This window comes from Cheilinus undulatus, linkage group 16 (assembly GCF_018320785.1).
Source record: "Cheilinus undulatus linkage group 16, ASM1832078v1, whole genome shotgun sequence".
NCBI lineage: Eukaryota > Metazoa > Chordata > Actinopteri > Labriformes > Labridae > Cheilinus > Cheilinus undulatus.
Genome location: NC_054880.1, coordinates 35,856,457 through 35,875,744, shown reverse-complemented (window position 1 = coordinate 35,875,744; position 19,288 = coordinate 35,856,457). Strand labels below are relative to the sequence as shown.

At 40.1% G+C, this 19,288-nt stretch overlaps 1 protein-coding gene across 1 annotated transcript; it reads right to left on the bottom strand.

Moving 5' to 3' along the window:
* Positions 1-469: 469 nt before the first annotated feature.
* Positions 470-17,125, bottom strand: ccn4a (cellular communication network factor 4a). Its single transcript, XM_041808957.1, has 5 exons — positions 16,843-17,125; positions 10,429-10,717; positions 6,626-6,880; positions 1,088-1,281; positions 470-1,007 (listed from the first exon to the last, which is right to left on the bottom strand). Exons 1-5 carry the CDS (start codon positions 16,888-16,890, stop codon positions 708-710), a joined length of 1,086 nt encoding a protein of 361 aa, XP_041664891.1. The 5' UTR covers positions 16,891-17,125; the 3' UTR covers positions 470-707.
* Between the last annotated feature and the right edge of the window lie 2,163 nt (positions 17,126-19,288).

Sequence of the window (19,288 nt, the reverse complement as noted above, 5' to 3'; positions counted from 1 at the left end):
GACTAGTCAAAGCCCAGACCTCAATCCAATAGAGAATTTTTGGCTAGACTTGAGAAGGGCTGTTTACGCTGACTTGGAGGGGTGTAGTATTTATGCATCACTTATTTTACCTTACATATTTTTATTTAACTGACATTACTTTGTAGAAATCTGTTTTCACTGTAACATTAAGGAGCTTTTTTGTCAAAAAAGCCAAATCATATTGACCATGATTGATTTATAAAATTAATAAATGGGTAAAACATCCAAGGGGGTGAATACTTTTTATAGGCACTGTATATGGTTATTAGTCAGATGGCTGAAATAGATACCATGGGGTAGGTACAGATTTTAAGTTCCTCAAAGGAGCTTTAAAAGAAAATTTAACAGAAAATTGCTGTTTTTATCTACTTGTGGGTTTAAAGACACAATGTTTGACAAATGTGGTATTATTTATGCAAAAAGCTCCATAAATAAGTTAAGCCTTCAGTATTTTACACACATTATTTTTATCATGTGCAAAGCAGTTCTTCAAATGTTCTTCAAAAGCACAACATGCCTTATAAACCATTGTGGGCATTTTACATTTGATATTTACATTTTTTTCCAATAGGAAAAAATGATAAAAAGAAATCCCTTTTACTTAAACATCACAAGTACAAAACAACACAGAAGGAAATTAGGTCAGAGAGGGTCTCTCATAAGCAGAGAGCATGATTGGTATTTCTTTAGTTCATGACTTCTGGGTAACCGTAGTAGCTCTCCAGCTCAGCAAAGATGTCATTGGGGTTTTTGCAGCTAAGGTTGCAAAAGCAGGCCTGGACCCACATCATCTTCCAGGTAAAGCCGGCCCCGTTAGGACACTCAAAGTCCACGTCGATGGTTTTGGATTTGTAGGGGATGCAGCAGCGCTCGTCTGTGCAGACGCCGCAGTATTTGGGCCTGTACTGCTTCTTACTGGTGCAGCCGGAGATGGTAAGGTTGGAGGGTTGATCTTCCCTGTAGATGTTCAGACATTTCTTTCCCGGCTAATGGAGAAAAGAAGTTTAAAAACTTTAAATCTGAAAACGTATAAGTTATTTGACAGTTTGAAAAAGTGAGTACCTACCTTGATGTGTTTGGTGATGTCGACCTCACAGGGCCGCAGGTTGCAGAGGCGAGATTCTTTGATCAGCTCACATTGGTCGTTGGCGTTAGAGATCCTCATGGACAGGCCACGGCCACACGTCTTTGAACAAGGACTCCATGAGGTAGTCTGGGTAATGCAGTTCTTGTGCCAGCTCCTGGTCTCAGCTGGGGGAACTGGAACAATATAGACGTGTAGTAGATCAGATTTACAAACTGCAACGATATCACATATCGTACTCTACAAAAATGGTTTTATTTTGATAAGAGCTAATGCAAACTATTTCAAAGAAGAAGTAAATATACTCTTTCAATCAATTAAGTTCCTGTCACTGTGTAAAGGTAAATTTAGGAGATTTTTAGGAGTTTTGTGCAAGTGTGAACAGGGCAGTAGGAAACCGTCCTGCTGTGAGGGATGAGTATAAACAAGCAAGTCAGGACATTTTTTGGGAAGTTAGCTTGAAACTTTCCTGAGTTTTTCAGGGTTGCATGTGCATTAAGGATTTTATTCCTGAATGTACCTGCTAGTGGCATGTATGAAAAAAAACTGCAAAGTTGTTTTTTTTAACCTGACCTTATAATTGTCCCTCCCCTATCGAGACACTGAATGACAGGCATTTGCAGGAAAACTTTCTGCTTTAAGGGACAAGTGTGAACAAACAATTCAGGAAATTTTAGGGTAGGTTACCCTGAAATCTTGCAGAAGAAAAAGCACTATTCACACAGGATTAGTATTACCTGTGGACCTCTGATCATTTGTGAACCTCTGAGTTTGCTGTGGTGTATTTCCACAGGATAAGCAAAGTGTGATATCCTAGAAATTCACAGATATTTCTGATGGAAAACATGGAGCTGCAGCACAACAGCAACAATGAAAATTCCGGGATTTTTTATTTCTAAATTCCATACAATTGATGTTTCCTTCATATAGCCTCGCCTCCTGTTAGTCAGAGTTTACAACTGATAACTTGGGCCAAAGTGTTTTTGTTCTTTTTACTTTCATTTCTATCAATTATAGCAAGCTGTCCATGATCAATAAAAAGTGAACAATCTCCCCTGGCTCTCCAGACTGATCACTGGATTTTAAGCGATATATATCAAATATAAATTGCTATATGCATAAAATGTATGGCTAGATAATATTGATATATGATCAGGCACAGGTAAAGAGAAGCTGTTGGAGGCAGAGTAGAGGCAATGTGCTTATTATGAGAGCAGAGGTGCACACATGTGAGTTTGGATAGCACAGTTTAAATTCATAACTCAAACAAAAAGTTATTTGTCATCATAAGATGAAATGATCTGAAATAAAAGCACAATAATGGCCCAAAGGTGTCAAAACTTTGCAGACAATCTCCTTTGCAGCCTCGATTTTTATTTGATGAAAAAAACAAATTGGACCATACAAAACAAACAGAATTACCGCCCTAAACTACAGAGATGCCCATTCACATGGGATTATTATCACCTGTGGAACTCTGTGTGTGCTGTGATATAGGGCTCTATTTTCGTAGAACAGGCACACCCTTCGCCGCGCCTACGCCGCGCCAACGGGGTGCGTCCAGGGCATTTTGCAATTTTCGTGCACAGCGCAGTCCAGAGCAGCGCGGCGCACCCATGCCTCCGTCCTTCCCACCGGCGCAAGTGGCAAAGAGGGAGGAGAGAAGACGTGAGTGGGTTTAACACAGCCGAGTGTAATCTTCACCAATCAAATGAACGCCTCTCCTCGCCTTTAAATGCGCTGCGGGCAAGGCGCAGTGCCAATTTCACCTTGCCACCACCATGGTTGAAGACAGCAGCAGCAGCTTCAGGCCGCCAAACTTCTCCCAGGAGGAAACTGATGTGCTGGTCCGGGAGGTCCAACCTCGCAGTACCAGAATATATGGTAATGCTAACAGACCTCCACGGGCTGACGATGCAAAAACTGCCTGGGAGGAAGTTACTAATATTGTCAATCAAGTTTGCCCAGATATTCTGAGAACCGCTGCCCAATGTAAAAAACGGTTCAATGATGTAAGGAGAAGGGCCAAAAAAAAAGCTGTCAGAGCAAAGAAGGTACACAGTGGCCACCGGGCTGCGTATCAGAGGCCACGATGTGCGTCACCGTGTGGACCACCTCGCGAGACAGATGTAATCTGTTCCTGTGTCATGAATAGGAGTACAAAATGAAGTGACAATTACATTAAACACAGCAGCAGGCTAATCCAGGCATCATGCTTGTGATCCACCTGCATTCCTGCTCTGTCATCGCCAAATAGGAGAACCTTTGGTGATATATTCTCTCCCGGTATCTCCTCCTCATCCTCCTTGCAATAATGTACTCCATCTTTTTAGATCATGTTAAGTATAAAGATTAAAACAGAGAAATATGGGCAATCACAGGTAAATCCTTAAGACACTGACTGACTTACTTTTATTTAGCGAGTGTCTCTCTCTTTATTCTTTTCTTTTGAATTTCATGAGATGAGAGAAGCCAAATATATACTCCGTATCGGATGCCGTGGCTGTTTGTGGTTGGCTGAGAGATGTGAACTCGCTAGTTTTTATCACTCCCAGCTGCCATCAGGTTGAGTTTCAATGACGCGACAAACATCTTTGATCTGACATCAGATGTGAAGGGACAATTTATATAGATACAAATGTATATGCTGGTTCAGACAATTACATTACATAGTGGTTGCTGTGATTGTTTATTACATTGAAATGTGCCTGACACTCTGGAAACCTGTCTGTGAGGTTTTGGTGACGTGTGCGCACTGCACGCCTGTCAGCCAAAATACCACTACACCGGGCGCACTTCGCCTGCGCCGAGAATAGACCAGGTTGAAACTGGCGGGCTTTCAGCGCACCTTCCGCGCAGTGTTTTGGCATGAAATTGTCACTGGGCCAAGCTGAATCTGTCGACACCTCCCCCTGGTGGGCCGCCGCACCTATCTCGGCGCAGCCCGGTCTACCAAATTGCCAAATTGGCTGCGCACGGTGGTGCTCTGGACGAAATTACCACTGCGGGGGATGTGCCACGCTCCGCCACCCTGCGCCACCTTGTGCTGCACCATGAAATTAGAGCCCATAGTCTGTAATTTGCCCTGGGATTTTTACTCTGTATATTACAGACAAGGTCATTTCACACAGGATTAAAAACACAGATGTCAAGTGTGATTATTACAAATTACCAGAGGTCCCCAGGTTATAATAATCCTGTGCAAACAGGGCATTTGCAGGGGAAATTTCTGGTTGCATTAGGGTGAAAAACTCATCTGTCAGTGTTCACACCTGTAACTCTGATCTCAACCAGGTATATTTAGGAGATTTTTCAGGCGTTTTGTGCATGTGTGAACAGGGCTATAAGCTGAAATCCATGCCCAAACATGATCCAGTCGACATGTGCTACTTAAAAGATCTCAAAGCCCTAATGCATTCCTGAAAATTTCAGGAGGATCTCCCTGAAAATTTCCCGACTTACCTATTAACACCCGTCCCTCAGAGCAGGACATCTTCCTGTAGTTTTCATGTCTGTCAATGGGGGGATGGAGGGAGGGCTAGCTTTGGAGCTACCAGGAAATTCCAGGGTAAAGTCAGGGTGAAAAACTGCTGTTTACATTCATACATGCAAATCTTCAGGTGATTTGTGCAAGTGTGAATAGGGCAGGCGGGAAGGCTGTTGCCCATGCAGGAGCACTGCCCCCACACACCCCCTCCAACACTCTCTGTATGTTAATCCTTGTCTTTTCATTGTGTTTGAATTCTAATCCTAATTCCATTTGTCCCATTTCACAACACAAAGAGATATTCATCCCTATTATTCCCTCGACAGCATCACAGTTGTAAAACGGCTGGAGACTGGACATAACCCAGAAACATGTGAGGGTTTCCACAGGAAGGGATTGTGCTGTCCCTGCACTCACGCATGCACACACCCAACCCTGATGATCCTCCTGCTGTCCTCACACAACAACAGAATTCTGAGCACAAAATTCACACACAGCTGCATTAGACTGGTCTGCCTTTTAAACGCTTCTATAAAATATTTCACTTTCTCAACAAAACGTGGAATTTTTCACCATAATTCAAACTACAGTTGGAATTATACTATGTTAGAAATATGACAAGGCCATGACAGATATCAGTTTAGTACTAAATATTCCCTGTACTCTAGAAACCTTACTTTAAACATACTACATATTCATCTGATTACGCTATATCAGCATTAATGAAAACCTCTTATCCAACCTAACTTGACAAGAACACAGGGGCCTCCATAATTCTCAAATGGAAGAAGTTTGGAACAACCAGGAGTCTTCCAGGAGCTGGTCGCCTGGCCAAACTAAGCAACTGGGGGAGAAGGGCCTTAGTAAGAGTGGTGACATAGAACCTGGTCATTCTGACTAAGCTCCAGAGATCCTGTGTGGAGATGGGACACTGATCTAGGCTTTATGGCAGAGTGGCTAAATAGAAACATCTCCAACACATGAAAGCCTGGTTGGAGTTTACAAAAAAAGCACCTGATGGACTCTCAAACTGTGAGAAACAAGATTCTCTGGCCTGATGAAACCAAGATTGAACTGTTCTTAATTATAAATACCAGGAAACCAGTCTGGAGGAAACCAGGAACCACTCATCACCTGCCCAATACCATCCCAACAGTGAAGCATGGTGGTGGCAGAATCATGCTGTGGGGGTGTTTTTTAACAGCAGGGACTGAGACTGCTCAGGGTTTAGGGAAAGCTGAATGGAGCAAAGTACAGAGATATCCTCAATGAAAACCTGTTCCTCAACATTCAGGACCTCTGATTGGGTGGGAACTTTCACCTTCCAACATGACAATGACCCTGAGCACACAGCCAAGACAACACAGGAGTGGCTCAGGGACAACTCTGTGAATGTCCTCGAGGGGCCCAGCCGGGGCTCTGACTTAAGCCCTATCCGACATTTCTGGAGAAACCTGAAAATGGTGGTCCACCGACAGCCCCCATCCAACCTGACTGAACTTGAGAGGTGTGCAAAGCTTGCTGCCAAAGGTGCTTCAGCGAGGTAGTAAAGGCTCTGAGTACTAATGTCAAAATTATATTTCAGTTTTATATTTTCTAATAAATTAAACAAATATATTTAACACTCTGTTTTCACTTTGTCATGATGGAGCACTGAGTGTAGATTAATGAGAGAAGAAATTAATTTAAGTGATTGGCTGCAAGAAAACGAAAGAAAAAAGTGAAGGGGGTTTGAATGCTTTCTGAATGAATTGTGTATACTAAGGACATGGACTTTGCCGAAGTATTTTTTTCTAAGTGTACTTCCATAAATCCACTGTTTTCCTTTTCTCTTTCAATATTTCACACATAACCCTCTGATTCATCTTGCATGTTGTTGTGAGACTGAACTGTCAGCTGTGCTGTGTATAAGAGGGCAGAGAGGAAATGAGGGGATTTGTCAGTGCTATTCAGAAATGTAAAAAATGCATCCACTAAAAGTGGCAGATAAAACTGCTCTCAACCATAGATATATGAGTTCAGAGAGGTCTTACCCTCTACTGCGTGCCGCGGCGCAGTCTTGCGCCCTCTTTTGGGTTCATCACAGATCCACTGCTCACAGCATTGACCTCGAACTTTGACCCTGCGCGGAGTTTGGCACCACACCCGCGGAGGCTGTGACTCTGTGCAGAGAGACACGCAGCCGATGGCACCGTTTACGCACACACACTGGTATTTACAGCTGGGACTGAAGCTCTGCCCGTTACGGTAGATCACTCCATCATGCTCACAGCCTGTTCCCACCATGTCTGACAGAAAGAAACGACAAGAAGGCAAATATTAGAGACAGGCAAGAAAAACTGCTGTAAATGAGGAAACACTGCACTGCAAAAGTATTTTCCTTTCAATTATCTTCTCCATATTTTTATTGTACAAAAAAAGAATTCAAATTTCCTTATTAAAAAAAGTAAATTCCACAGATGAGAATAAAATACTTTACAAACTTTGTAAACAATTTCAAATACCATATAACACCCCTATCAATACATCCAATTATATAGTATTTGGCATTGATTGATTTAATACAACCTCACCAAAACAAATCCAATTTAATTTGCAACATTTACCTTATATTATAGAGAAAAAAATCATAAGTGGTAAATACTTATGCACAGCACTGCACATAAAGATACACTATATAAGTGTGTTTCCATAGCCCAGCAGCTGCATGCAAGCCTCACATCACCAATTCTAATGTTAAACATTGGATGGACTGTGGAGAAGTGGAAACATGTTCAGAGGAGTGACAAATCATGCTTCTCTGTTTGGCAGTCAGATGGCAAGTCTGGGTTTGGAGGATGCTGGAAGAACATTACCGGCCTGACTACATTGTGCCCACTGTGAAATTAGGTGGAGGAGGGATAATGGTGTGGGGCTGTTTTTCAGGGTCTGGGCTAGGCCCCTTATGTCCAGTGAAGACAAATCTTAACGCTTCAGCATACCAAGACATTTCAGACAATGCTATGCTTCCAACTGTGTGGCAACAGTTTGGGGAAGGTCCTTTTCTATTCCAACATGACTGTGCCTCTGTTAACAAAGCAAGGACTAAAGACATGATCTGATGAGGTTGGTGTGGAAGAACTTGACTGACCCACACAGAGCCCAGGCCTCAACCACATCGAGCACCTTTGAGATGAACTGGAACGGAGATTGTGAGCCAGGCCTTCTGGTGCAACATCAGTGCCTGGCTTCATAAATGCTCTACAGAATGAATGGGCTCAAATTCCCACAGAAACACTCCAAAATCTTGTAGAAAGCCTTCCAAGAAGAGTGGAGGCTGTTATAGCTGCAAAAGGGGGGCAACTCCATATTAAAGTCCATGTATTGAATGAATACAATGTCATTGCACTCCCTGTTGGTGTGATGGTCAGGCAGCTGAAGACTTTTTTCATATAGTGTAGACAAAAACAGATCTACTAGTATTACAATTACATAATCACAGCTTGAATCACAAACACTTCTTTTGTTATTTAACTGGCTATATCTTCATGTGAAACAAAAATGCTTAATGACATGGAGCCCTTAACATGTTGTATATAGGCCATTCTACAGAATTCGCGCAAACTGCAGTCCCATACTAAAAAACACATTTTAAAGGGGACATATTATGCAAAAAACACTTTTTCAGGCTTTTCTAACACAAATATGTGTCCCTGGCCTGTCCACAATCCCCTCAAGTACCAGAAAAACCCATTCCCTCTCCCGCTCTCTTTCAGAAAATGTGTGGTGAAACAAGCCATTCTCAGTTTTTACATCTAGTGACCTCACCAGGAGCATAGGCACCCACCCCCAGGTTTGGTTGGCCCTCCCCCACTTGGAGGAAAGTTCTGCCCTCGTCTACTGATCCCCTCAGCTACCAGCTGAGATGCTGGATAGCTCAGTGATCTACCCTGCTGATTATAGCCTGGGAGATTGATGGTCCGAATTCCAGTCTAACCTTTTGGGAAAAAAGTGTCTGTAATATCACAAGAGCTACATTCATTAATATAAACTTTTCTTAAAAGGGTAAAATATGTCACCTTTAAAAGACAATTAGATATTCACACCTTTGATGTTTATTAATGTCATGTTATGATCTGTTCAATACAAATGCATTAGTTCAGATAGCATTCAATTAAATATATTAAATATCCTCCTCTACATGTGACTTTGTATTGGGAAGTTGCTGTCCCAAACTCTAACACCTAAATTTCTCTGAATGGTAAAATCATTTATTTTTTTTTCTTCAAATGGGTTTATTAATATATGTTTTTTAATTCTTTTAAGGGGAAGTTGAAATATTCAAATTGATTTTGTGGTTTCGTTGTAAATTCAAGAAATATACGTAAAAAAAAAAAACAGTCCCATGTTTTCATCTCACTACAGAAACAGGATGAGTTAGGGTCCATAGGGGGTGCCTGTTTTAAGCTACAAACACCAAAATTTTACCAACAATAGAGACAGACTTCCTCTCTCTGAAGGTCAAATGGTGGGTACAGAAGAAGTACTGTTTTTAGGTTATTGTGTTGCAAAGTCTGAAAAATATATTTTTTAAAGACTGTCAGTACAGAAACACATAATTTCTGCAACTAAATAAATATTTTTGCTTTTATTGATAGATACAATGTTTTTATTCATGAACATCTTTTTAAATCTGTCAAGCATTGCTGAGTTTTGTGACTAATTAGCTAAAAATGTCACTACCAAAACAGTCACTACTGTGACATATGGTAGTGTTACGATTGTGACCTGATTGTTTTGGTGATTAAAAAATGAATTGATGTCAATTAATTTTAGACTAAAGAATTGAATTTTTCAACATATAGATAATACTTATATCTATTTTATCATGCATTTTCCCAGAGAGAGCTAAAACATAAAATGCCTTGAAAAAAAAAAAGTGGAGCAAAGCGACTCATATCTTAAAGTGAACTTAAAAACAGCTAAAACTGCACATATGTTATACAGCTGTCTCTTCACCACCATTATTTTTGCTAATGCTAGTATTACAGTGATCATTGTTTCATCATTTAACATCATTCTTTCATCTATAATCGTTACTAAAACAGTTTCATTGAATCCCAGAGCAATACGACTTCACTGCTATGATAAATTAACACTGGCCTTCTTATAATAGGGTATAGTCTTTATAATAATATTAATGATTAACACTGGTCTATTTAAATAGGCCACATCAGAGGGTACGGTCTAGACCTGCCCTCCTTGTAAAGTGTCTTAAGATGACTTTGGTTATGAATTGGCACTATACAAACAATGACCAGTGTGTTTTTTTTTTCTTCTTCAGGACTTTCCAAATGGTTGAACTGCTTCACAGTTGCTTGTTTTTCACCCATAGACAGCTCTCTGGTTTTCATGGTGGTTAAACCTCTAAATATAAATACAGTCTGCATAGGCAAAACCCAAATCAGAAACTGAGCGTAGACATTCAGTGCTGTTTAATGTTTGAGTCATCAATGTAATAGGACACACCTGGGCAATAAAACACACCTGTCAGTCACATGTTCCAACACTTTTGCTCACATGAAAAATGGATGGGTTAGAACAAAAGGTGCTATCTTTAAAGCTGTGTATCAGATCCAGATGGAAATACCAAAGTGAAATGTTGAACTCTTGTCTCATATTCATCTTTTGATGCCAAACCCAAATGTTTTCAGTCTACAGGAAAAAAAAAAGGGAATGGCCTCCCTGTTATAATACCCACAACTGTGGTTCGGACCTAACCACCACATCCTAAAATCATCAGAAACGTTCCCTGCTGTGTGAAAACTGTTGTTGGTTTCTGTAGAGTGACACTTACATGCACACACTCCTTTTTCGTACCTAGGCTTGTCCGAGCTGTAGTCACAGTACAGTCCTTTGTGGTAGTCGCACGTGTCCGCCTCATTGCACTCCTCACCCACCTGTTGGGCGCACGCCTTGCAGCAGTCGCAGCCGTCCATGAGGAGGCTGATGCCCGGTGGGCAGACGGGGGCCACCTTGGGACACTCACAGGGCCACTTGCAGTACTGCGTCCGGTTGAAGGCTTCCACAGCTGGGGTGGTGACAACTGAGGCGGGTGGCATGGCAGTGGAATTCTGGGAGAAGGCCTGGAGAAAAGATTAAAACCCAAATTTAAAACAAAAATAAATAAAAGGAGTTGTCTTTTAGAAATACAAGCCATGCTTTGCTCTCAAATCTAAAGGCTTTAACCTTAAGCCATGTTTTACTGAGTGAGAGCTATCTGGCCACATGTGGAGGCATTATTTTACACTAATACTGACTTTTTTATTTCAGCCCTGCTTGCTAACACCAATTTTATGCCTGCATGACTGAAAAATGGCAGCATGCAAAATATCAAGTCCTGCTGTGCAATAAATTAAACTATGCTGTAAAAATGAATGAAACACCTGCTGAGTGAATCCCATTAAATCAATAATGTCAAGCCGTGTATGTGTCTAACACTGTGGAAGAGTTCCATCACCATGTTAATAATCTGAAACTCACTGTGCTGAACAGTTACAAAACCCTGCCAGTGAAAGTTAATCATCGTCTCTTCCCTCAGTGTGTTTGACTCTCACGAGCTATTGTGTAAAGAGGCAGATCACACAGTAAAGAGCTCTGCAGCTCCTTAAAACAGATGTTCTCACTCAAACAGGCCACACAAGCCACATCAACAGCCCAGCGCTCAGAGCTTAAGTTTGGACAGAGGAACGAGTTCCAGCAGAGGACATTTTTCTGAAAACAAATAACTTTTTTTTTATTGTAGAAAATGAAACTGTGTTTCTCTCAAGAACACAGAGTTGGAGGGGAAAAGCCAGAAGATTATCATTTACTGTGGGAGACGCTGAAGTTTGGATTTTGTTTTTCTGCTATAAATCCTCTCAAACAAAGCTCCTCTTCTTCACAGAGCCTGCCTTTTTCATTTAACAATGCTCTAGTGAGAAACTTTAGTTTGTGTTGGTTTTGGTGCCCCCTGTAGAAACAGTGTAGAAAAATCTCATTGCTCTGATTTCACAGACAAATTAATCACTCATTTTGGATATCTGTGATGAAAAATGTAAGCAATAGGATGCTGTTGTGTCCAAAACCACATACTTTGATGACCTTGGCTCTCAACCAGTAGGTCAGAACCCAAAAGTCATTTTCAGTTGGTTTTAGATGTGCTCCTGGAAAAAAATAAGTGGTAAAAGTCTATGATGCAATTTTCTTTTGAAGGAACTGTCTCCATCTCTTTCTTCCATCACATCTTTTGTTCCAGCTCAAGTCCAAACTGCCCCATTTTCATCAAAAACTAGGGCTGCAGGCTGCACTGTAGGGCCCTTGCATCCTGGTGCATGTAGGGGTGTGTAGCAATACTTCAGTGCTAGCAACCCATGCAGTATGCCGCAGGCCAGCAGAGAGACTACACAGGTCCTCCTAGGACTGCCATTAAATGAAAAATAATGAGCATATTGCACTTTGTGTATGTGGTAGTACTGGCTGTCAACACTCGGGGGCAGTATGACAAAGCACTATACTAACTAATATATGTGATCAGGTCAAGACTGATATTTCAAAGAAGATTGGATGTTTTATGTTAGAGGTGTTACTGGCTTCTTACAGTAGGTGGCGCTACAGCAAAACCATGACATTAAAATGTAAATGTGCAGAGGAGCAGACCTTGATCATACACCACCAAAAAGGCCTTATTTTGAAACTGAGATGAATGGATGCTGACTGAAAATCATACCCCTTGGGCGAATGGTGTTTGGGTTGAATGTTTAAAGTTATTTTTAAGGAGGAAAAAAAAACAAAATTCAAAGGAGGGCATTTTAATTAGCAGAAAGGGGAGCTATGATTAGTAATCCAAAGGCGCAAAATTTGACCTTTAACTACTTGTTCTGCCTGTACATTTTAAAGGATGGTCCCGAGATCCTTTTTTTCATCTAGACCTTAAACAGACCTGTACCGAGTCTCATATCCCAACTGAACACGTAACCACTATCTGACAACCATTTCTACTGGGACACTGGTTCTCAACTGGTGAGTTGGGTCCCAAAGGTGGGTCACGGAGCAGTTTTCAGGGGGTCGTGACTAGGTGTCTGAAAAAAATGGTGGCAAAAGACCTGAAGTCTTTCTTGGACATACATTGATATGTTTTATTTTACCATGTTTTATTGTGAAATTGGGCTAATTTAAATGTTTGATCAATATTTCAACAAATTTAACTCCTCTTCTTGTAATAAATGGTTATTTTTCCCATGATAAGGAAGTAATTTCACAAGTTCTCTGGAAAATTGGCAAAAATTGACACTTAATGGTGAAAGAGGGTATGAAATGTGTCCCTTTTCTTTTTTATATTGGGTGTTTTTGGTCCAATCATGCTCCAAACTACAACATGTTCAATCAACTAAACATGCACTGTTGAAAATGTTTTGGAAACTTGGGTTGCGATCTGTCGTAAGAAAAGCCGGTAGGTCCTGAGGGCGGACCAGTTGAGAACCACTGCACTAGGGGACAATTTTCAGGCGGGTTTTGGTTTGTTTTAGGGCATGTTAAGGCCCAAAATTAGTCATTCATTAAGAATAGTAATAATAATGCATAGTTTCAATAGGGTGCTCACTCCAAGATTGGTGCTGTTATTGAGTTATGATTGAAAAAATTAGGAAATTTTGGGTCACAATTTGTTGTTAAGGAGAAAGTGGTGATCATGATGCTAAATCATACAAAAAACACTAAATATGACATCACACCGCGTATGTTGCATGCCCAGGAACACATTGGTTGCACTAAACTGCTCCAGAATGCTTTTTTGGCTCTCCAACTATCCAGCTGCAGAGCTTGCTGCAGCCAATGAGCAGCGTAACAGCAAAGTTAACCGACTGTAATATGTTTTAACAGGTTACCAAAACACACTTTAAGTGTGTAGCTGTGTTAACCCTATGTACAGACTGACAATAGATCATTGCTGGTTGATAGCTTTATCAACAAAGTATGGGTTAGATAAACATAAATGGTTAAGTCATGTGATACACAGATGTTGGCCTTATGCAGCAGAGCACTGCACTCCAGTTTGGAGCTTTTGACCCATGAAACGCATGTAAACAAACATGCACATATGTCTACACATTTAATCTGAATCTAAATGAGTGTAAACATGCTTAATCATCTTATGCAAGCTTTATGTCCTGTTCCTGTTACATCCCTGAGTCTGGCCCTTGCCTCTGAACTTTAACAGCATTTAGGCTGTACAGATAGCTGCTGTGACTGCTGCTGAAAGCAACAACATTGAATGAGTTTCAGTTAAGGATGAGCCACAAAGCTACTCGTCATCAACGTAAATGTAAACAAGACTATCATACCCAAGTAGAAGTACAGCTGCTTTGTTAAAAATCACTTTAGTGGAAGTAAAAGTGCTGATCTATAAATGTATTCAAGTAAAAGTAAAAGGCAGACATTCAAAGTTTACTCAAAAAGTACTGAGTACCTACTTTTGATACTGAAAAAGATTATACAGTAAAATAGGACATAATAAAATGTACACCATACATTACAATAATAACAAGGAAAAAAACTCTTCACCCAGGTTTGTTATTTTAAGGGTGTGATTTAACCATGAGAAAAATCCAACAGCTGTTTTGGGCTAACATGTGGGAATCCTTCTCTCACAGTGTTCCACTGACCGCCATGGTTAGTCAAAACCAAAGCCAAACTTCTGGCCATGTTTCATGGTGTTGGCAAAGGCAAAGACCTCTTTTTAGTGCTTATGGTTTTTACTCAGTGCTAGGTGCTTTTTAAATGATGTAAAATACTTACCCAAAAACATACTGAAAAAAAAAAACATACTGACAAAAAAGTTAGTGATTTCAAAAAGTAAAAGAAGTACAAGTTCCAGGGCCGTCTAGAGATTAACATTTTCAATAGCGATTAATCTCAGAATTTCCGAAGTTAATTGCTATTCATTGTACCCTTTATATTCCATTTCAAAATTCCACTATTTTGCATTTTAAGCTGTTTTACTGTCATTTTGGATTTTTTTTTTACTTGTCCACTGAGCTGTGTGTTAGATTTTGGTGGACTTATTTTACATCACTGTGGCTGCAGGGAGATGCTGACTTGGCCTAGCCAAAGTGAGTTAAAAGGGACAATAAGCTTGTGATGAGTTATGATTAAAAAATTAATACACTAATGGTGGACATTAATTAATCGTGATTAACTCGATTACTCTAGACAGCCCTAACAAATGCACAAAACAGCTACTCAATTACAGCAATTTCAGTAAACATGATTAGCTACTTTCCACCCCTGGTACTGCATAACTGTTTTTTTGTTTGTTTGTTTGTTTGTTTGTTTTTTTGCTCTAAACTTTAAAATACTGTGGAAAAAATATCTACAAAAGTGTAAAATTTCCTACAATTTTTCTGCATAATGACAGAAGATGGAGGATCTTGGAAATAGATGATAATAGATTATGACCTTCTAATGGATAGCTCAGTTAATGCTGTCAGAAGAAGCCCCCAGATTCTCAGTGAAGCCCAGAACCAGCAGACAAAAACCATGCACGGTTAAACAAACTTTATGCACAACTTTATACACACTGGACTTATTTCGCTGTTTACAACTACAACTACTGCAACTTCAACAAGTAGTAAGGAGTGGTTGTTATAACCCTTATAACACTGCTTCCCAAAGCGTTGGCCAGGACCCATCAGTGGGCCCTAAGAGGTACTAAAGGTAGGCCAGAACAGGTCATTTACAATGACTCAAACTTACTGAAGTCATGTTTAAATTATCATAATATACTTGATTATGTGTGATTATTCTAAGTTTAAGAAAAAAAACAAAAAAACAAAAACAAAACACAGCCAGGGGTTATAACTTGTGCCATATTTTTTATCATTTACTATCTCTAATGTATACAAACAGTGCCACAGTTTAACTGGTGTTGGATTAACTGGTGACATATACTATGCTGCTCACTTCCCAATTTTAAAAATTCATCAGTATTTCTGGAGTCATTATTGTTACTTGGGAATATTTACAGAGTCAAATATAGAAAAGTAAATATAAGTGACTTACATACGCACAGATCAAGATCATTTTTCTGTGGTTAGGTTCATGTTAAATCTTCTATTTACCTACAAAAGCAGGTCTGTGTCAAAAGTTGAAGTCAGTTACCCTAGTTTAAGACAGTTTAAAATCTAAAAATGACACCAAAAAAAATGTGATTTAAATGCAAAAAGTGTGATTTTACAATGAGATAGAAAGGTTGTGATTAATCACGATTAACTACAGAAATCCTGAAATTAACCACAATTTGTAAAATTAATTTCTGAAAGCCCTGAAAGATTTTCAGGTCTCAAATTCGGTCGCAACTGAAGTTTGGGAAAGGCTGCTTTAGGAAATTGCACTATAACCTGTTCACCAGTATACCTTTTTTGCACCTTTATTTTTTGTGATGCTTCTATTGTATTTCATATTTTAATTTTATTTTTCTATAATAATCTGTTAGATTTCTAGCCTCTTATTTTTCTTGTCCTTTTAATATTGAAATTCTTCTAGAATCTATGGTATTTGGCACCAAACAAATTCCTTGTATGTGAAAATGTTTGACCACTAGATGGCACTAACGTGAAACAAACGGTTGTAGACCTACACCGTGGAGTGAGGCTGAGGGGAGGCAGCTGCCAGCATCTCACCGAGGGATGATTAATAGTCAAAGCGACTCCTTTCTGACGACTTAAGCGGGAATGACGGGGTCCAGGTCAGTCGTTAATTTATCGAAGCTGACATATTAGTATAACATGTCTCCCACGTTCGGAAAAGTTTCCATAGTTAGTCAGCGTTCACTCTTTTAGGAGACAAGTCTGCAGAAAACCTCATCACTGACTACGGAGAGCGGTTGATACGTGGAAGGATAAGCTAGCAGCAGGCTAACGGGAGAAAAAGGGCCGTTAAACTCTCATTGTGACGTCACTTTTTGGCTAACTGACAAACTGCCAAGTAACTCATTATTGGCGTCGTTACTAACAAGAGAATTAAGGTCTCAACGTTTTCCAAAAGTCTAAAAAACTTTGATAAAACATGCTGGAAAGTTCTACAAGTCCCCTCATAGGTAAAAAAGGATCTTTCATCGCGCCTTTGGGTCTCCATCATTATCATGAGGAAGAATAAATATTTTTATTAGGATAATCTTAGTGAGAGTCGCAGCTTGCACATTTTAAATGAGATAAAAATCAATCCTCCTTCCCACCTGTTGAATTCCGGCTGCAGTGAGAATCCACAACAGGAGCCAACTCATCACTGGTGTTAAAGTGCAAATGCATTGAATCCGGAATGAGTCCCGCTTTAAACGCTCGTCACGCAGCTCCCCTCAGGTGTGCTACATCCTCCTCGTGCCGTGTCTGTCATCTTCATCTCCTCCACCACCTCTCTGCCTGTCTGGGTCCCGGCTGACAGCCTGTTAAAGAGTCCCGGCTGACGTAAGGTCTGATAGGACGAGCCCTGCATACTTCTGACGGAGAGATGAGGAGAGGAGAGGGGATGGTTTCCTCTCTTTCCCTCCGCTCCACTTTCACCCGATCCTCCTCCTCCTCCTCCTCTCCGGAGATCCCCGGTGGTTAGGGCGTGTCTGCAAACCCGGAGACTCTTCAAGGCCTGGCAGAGGTCCTTATAACAAGTGACTTAACTGTCACTTAATATTCAAGGACACTCTGGGGAAATGTTCAGTATTTAAAGCAGAATAAACATGCAGCCGTTCTGCATTTCAGAGAAAGTGATAGGGGTTGTAGCTCGCAGTCATCATTCTGTGCTAAATACAGTAAAATCTACATGACCCAATAAGTAGAGAAATTTACTAGCTGTGATTTTAGTGGTAACATTTGATTAAAAAACAGGTCTTGAGGTCTAAAATCTAATTCAATCTATTTTAAACTCGCTAAAATAGGATATTAACACTTGAAGTGTTCTCTTAGTTTGATAAGTTGCTCTTGTAAGCACTGACGGGACAATGGAAATTATATTTCCAATGGAAATTATTCTGCAAGGATGGATGCAATCAAACTTGAATGAACCCTTTGTAAGTATATTTCTGTTTTAATCACGTGTATTCAAAGAGATCAGCAAAGAGATAAAGCTTACAAATTGTCCACAGAAGGATGCAAGAAAAGCTACAAATAATGACATTTCCACACAGGAGCTTCAAAATAAAGTGGTTGTTTTCTCCAATATTTTTCCCCTTAAGTATTTTCCATAAAAAAACCACAAGCCCTATAATTAAAGTAAGCTTAATATATGAATATGTACAGGTCTGTGGCTGTTAATGTGTAAAACAAAGCAAAACGCTGGGATGGGTTTGAGAATCTGCTTACATTAAGCTTTGATTAATGATTGATCGATCCACAAGTTTGCATCACTTAGGTTCCATCCAAAAAGAGCCTATGGGTTTTTTTTCTGTGGGGTTTTCAATTATAGCTGAAATTGCTCTGTGCCAAAAAAAAAAATTTATGACACGTTTTGTTGAGCAGATTGATCCAAACAGCCAGAAAAATGTGGAAAGTATTGAGTCAACTTTAAAATATAACAGCGCATAAACTCCCAAACATTAGTCATCGCTATGTCAACATTACAACTTACCATGCAGCACAAGCAAAAGGTCAGTGGGAGGTCAGCGGGTCACAGAGGGACTACTGCGCCATTGACGGGGAAAAGTTAATGTTTGAGGAGGGAAACCCCAGAGTTTTACATTAAACTGCTCATCCTTTGTACCAAATTTTTAACGTTTTAACATCATACTCTACTCACCCATGGCGAAAGTAATGAAATCATGGAATCATGTTGTAATGAAAGGCAAAGTAACCTCAAAAAGGAAAATAATGCGATGTTGACATACTGTTCCCCCGAGAACTTGTGCTCTCTTGTCTCAAGCTGCTCATGGCTGTGCTGCATTGCACTGCACTTCAGACACACTTCTAGTGAGCAAGGTTGCTTGCCTCCTGTCAGAGCAAAATGGCTGCAGCCGGTGTAACTGGAAATTCAAGTAACATTGATTTTTTGGTAAATTACATCACATGTTGGCTGTTCAAATGGATAAAGTCATATATCAAATTAGCCAGCACAAGGTTTATAAGTCAGTTACACTAATGTATAATTTTTTTAAACACATGCCTAAAACCCTGGTCAAATGCTCTTTTAAATTATAATGAAGTCTCCAGCCACTAGTAGCTGCAGTAGCTTCAGTTAATGGCCGCTGCCTTCCTGCCAGAGCTTGCCCCAGCACTTCTAAATGTGAAGCTTAGTATTAAGCATCTTCTATAGCATGATGTGGCTGTGTTTTAAATTACAAGATGGAAATAAAGTTGTATACACTGTTGATGGCTGTACTCATGTATAACTCCTATAAATAAGGGATGTGCACGGTTAAACGGTTACATTTGTTTATCAAATCATTAGCTGGTGTGAGATTTACAAGTCAGTTAAACTAATTATCTGTCATTTTTTATAAACATGTAGCTAAAAACCTGGTCTAATGTTTTTTTTAAACTGTAATGAACCTCCCGCCACTAGAGGCCACTGTAGCTTCAGTTAATGGCCGCTGCTTTCCTGTCTGAGCTTTCCCACGGCACTTCACCAGAAGTAAATATGAGAAGCTCAGTGGTAGCTCAGTTAGCATGTAGTAGGAACATCAGGGTATTAAATGG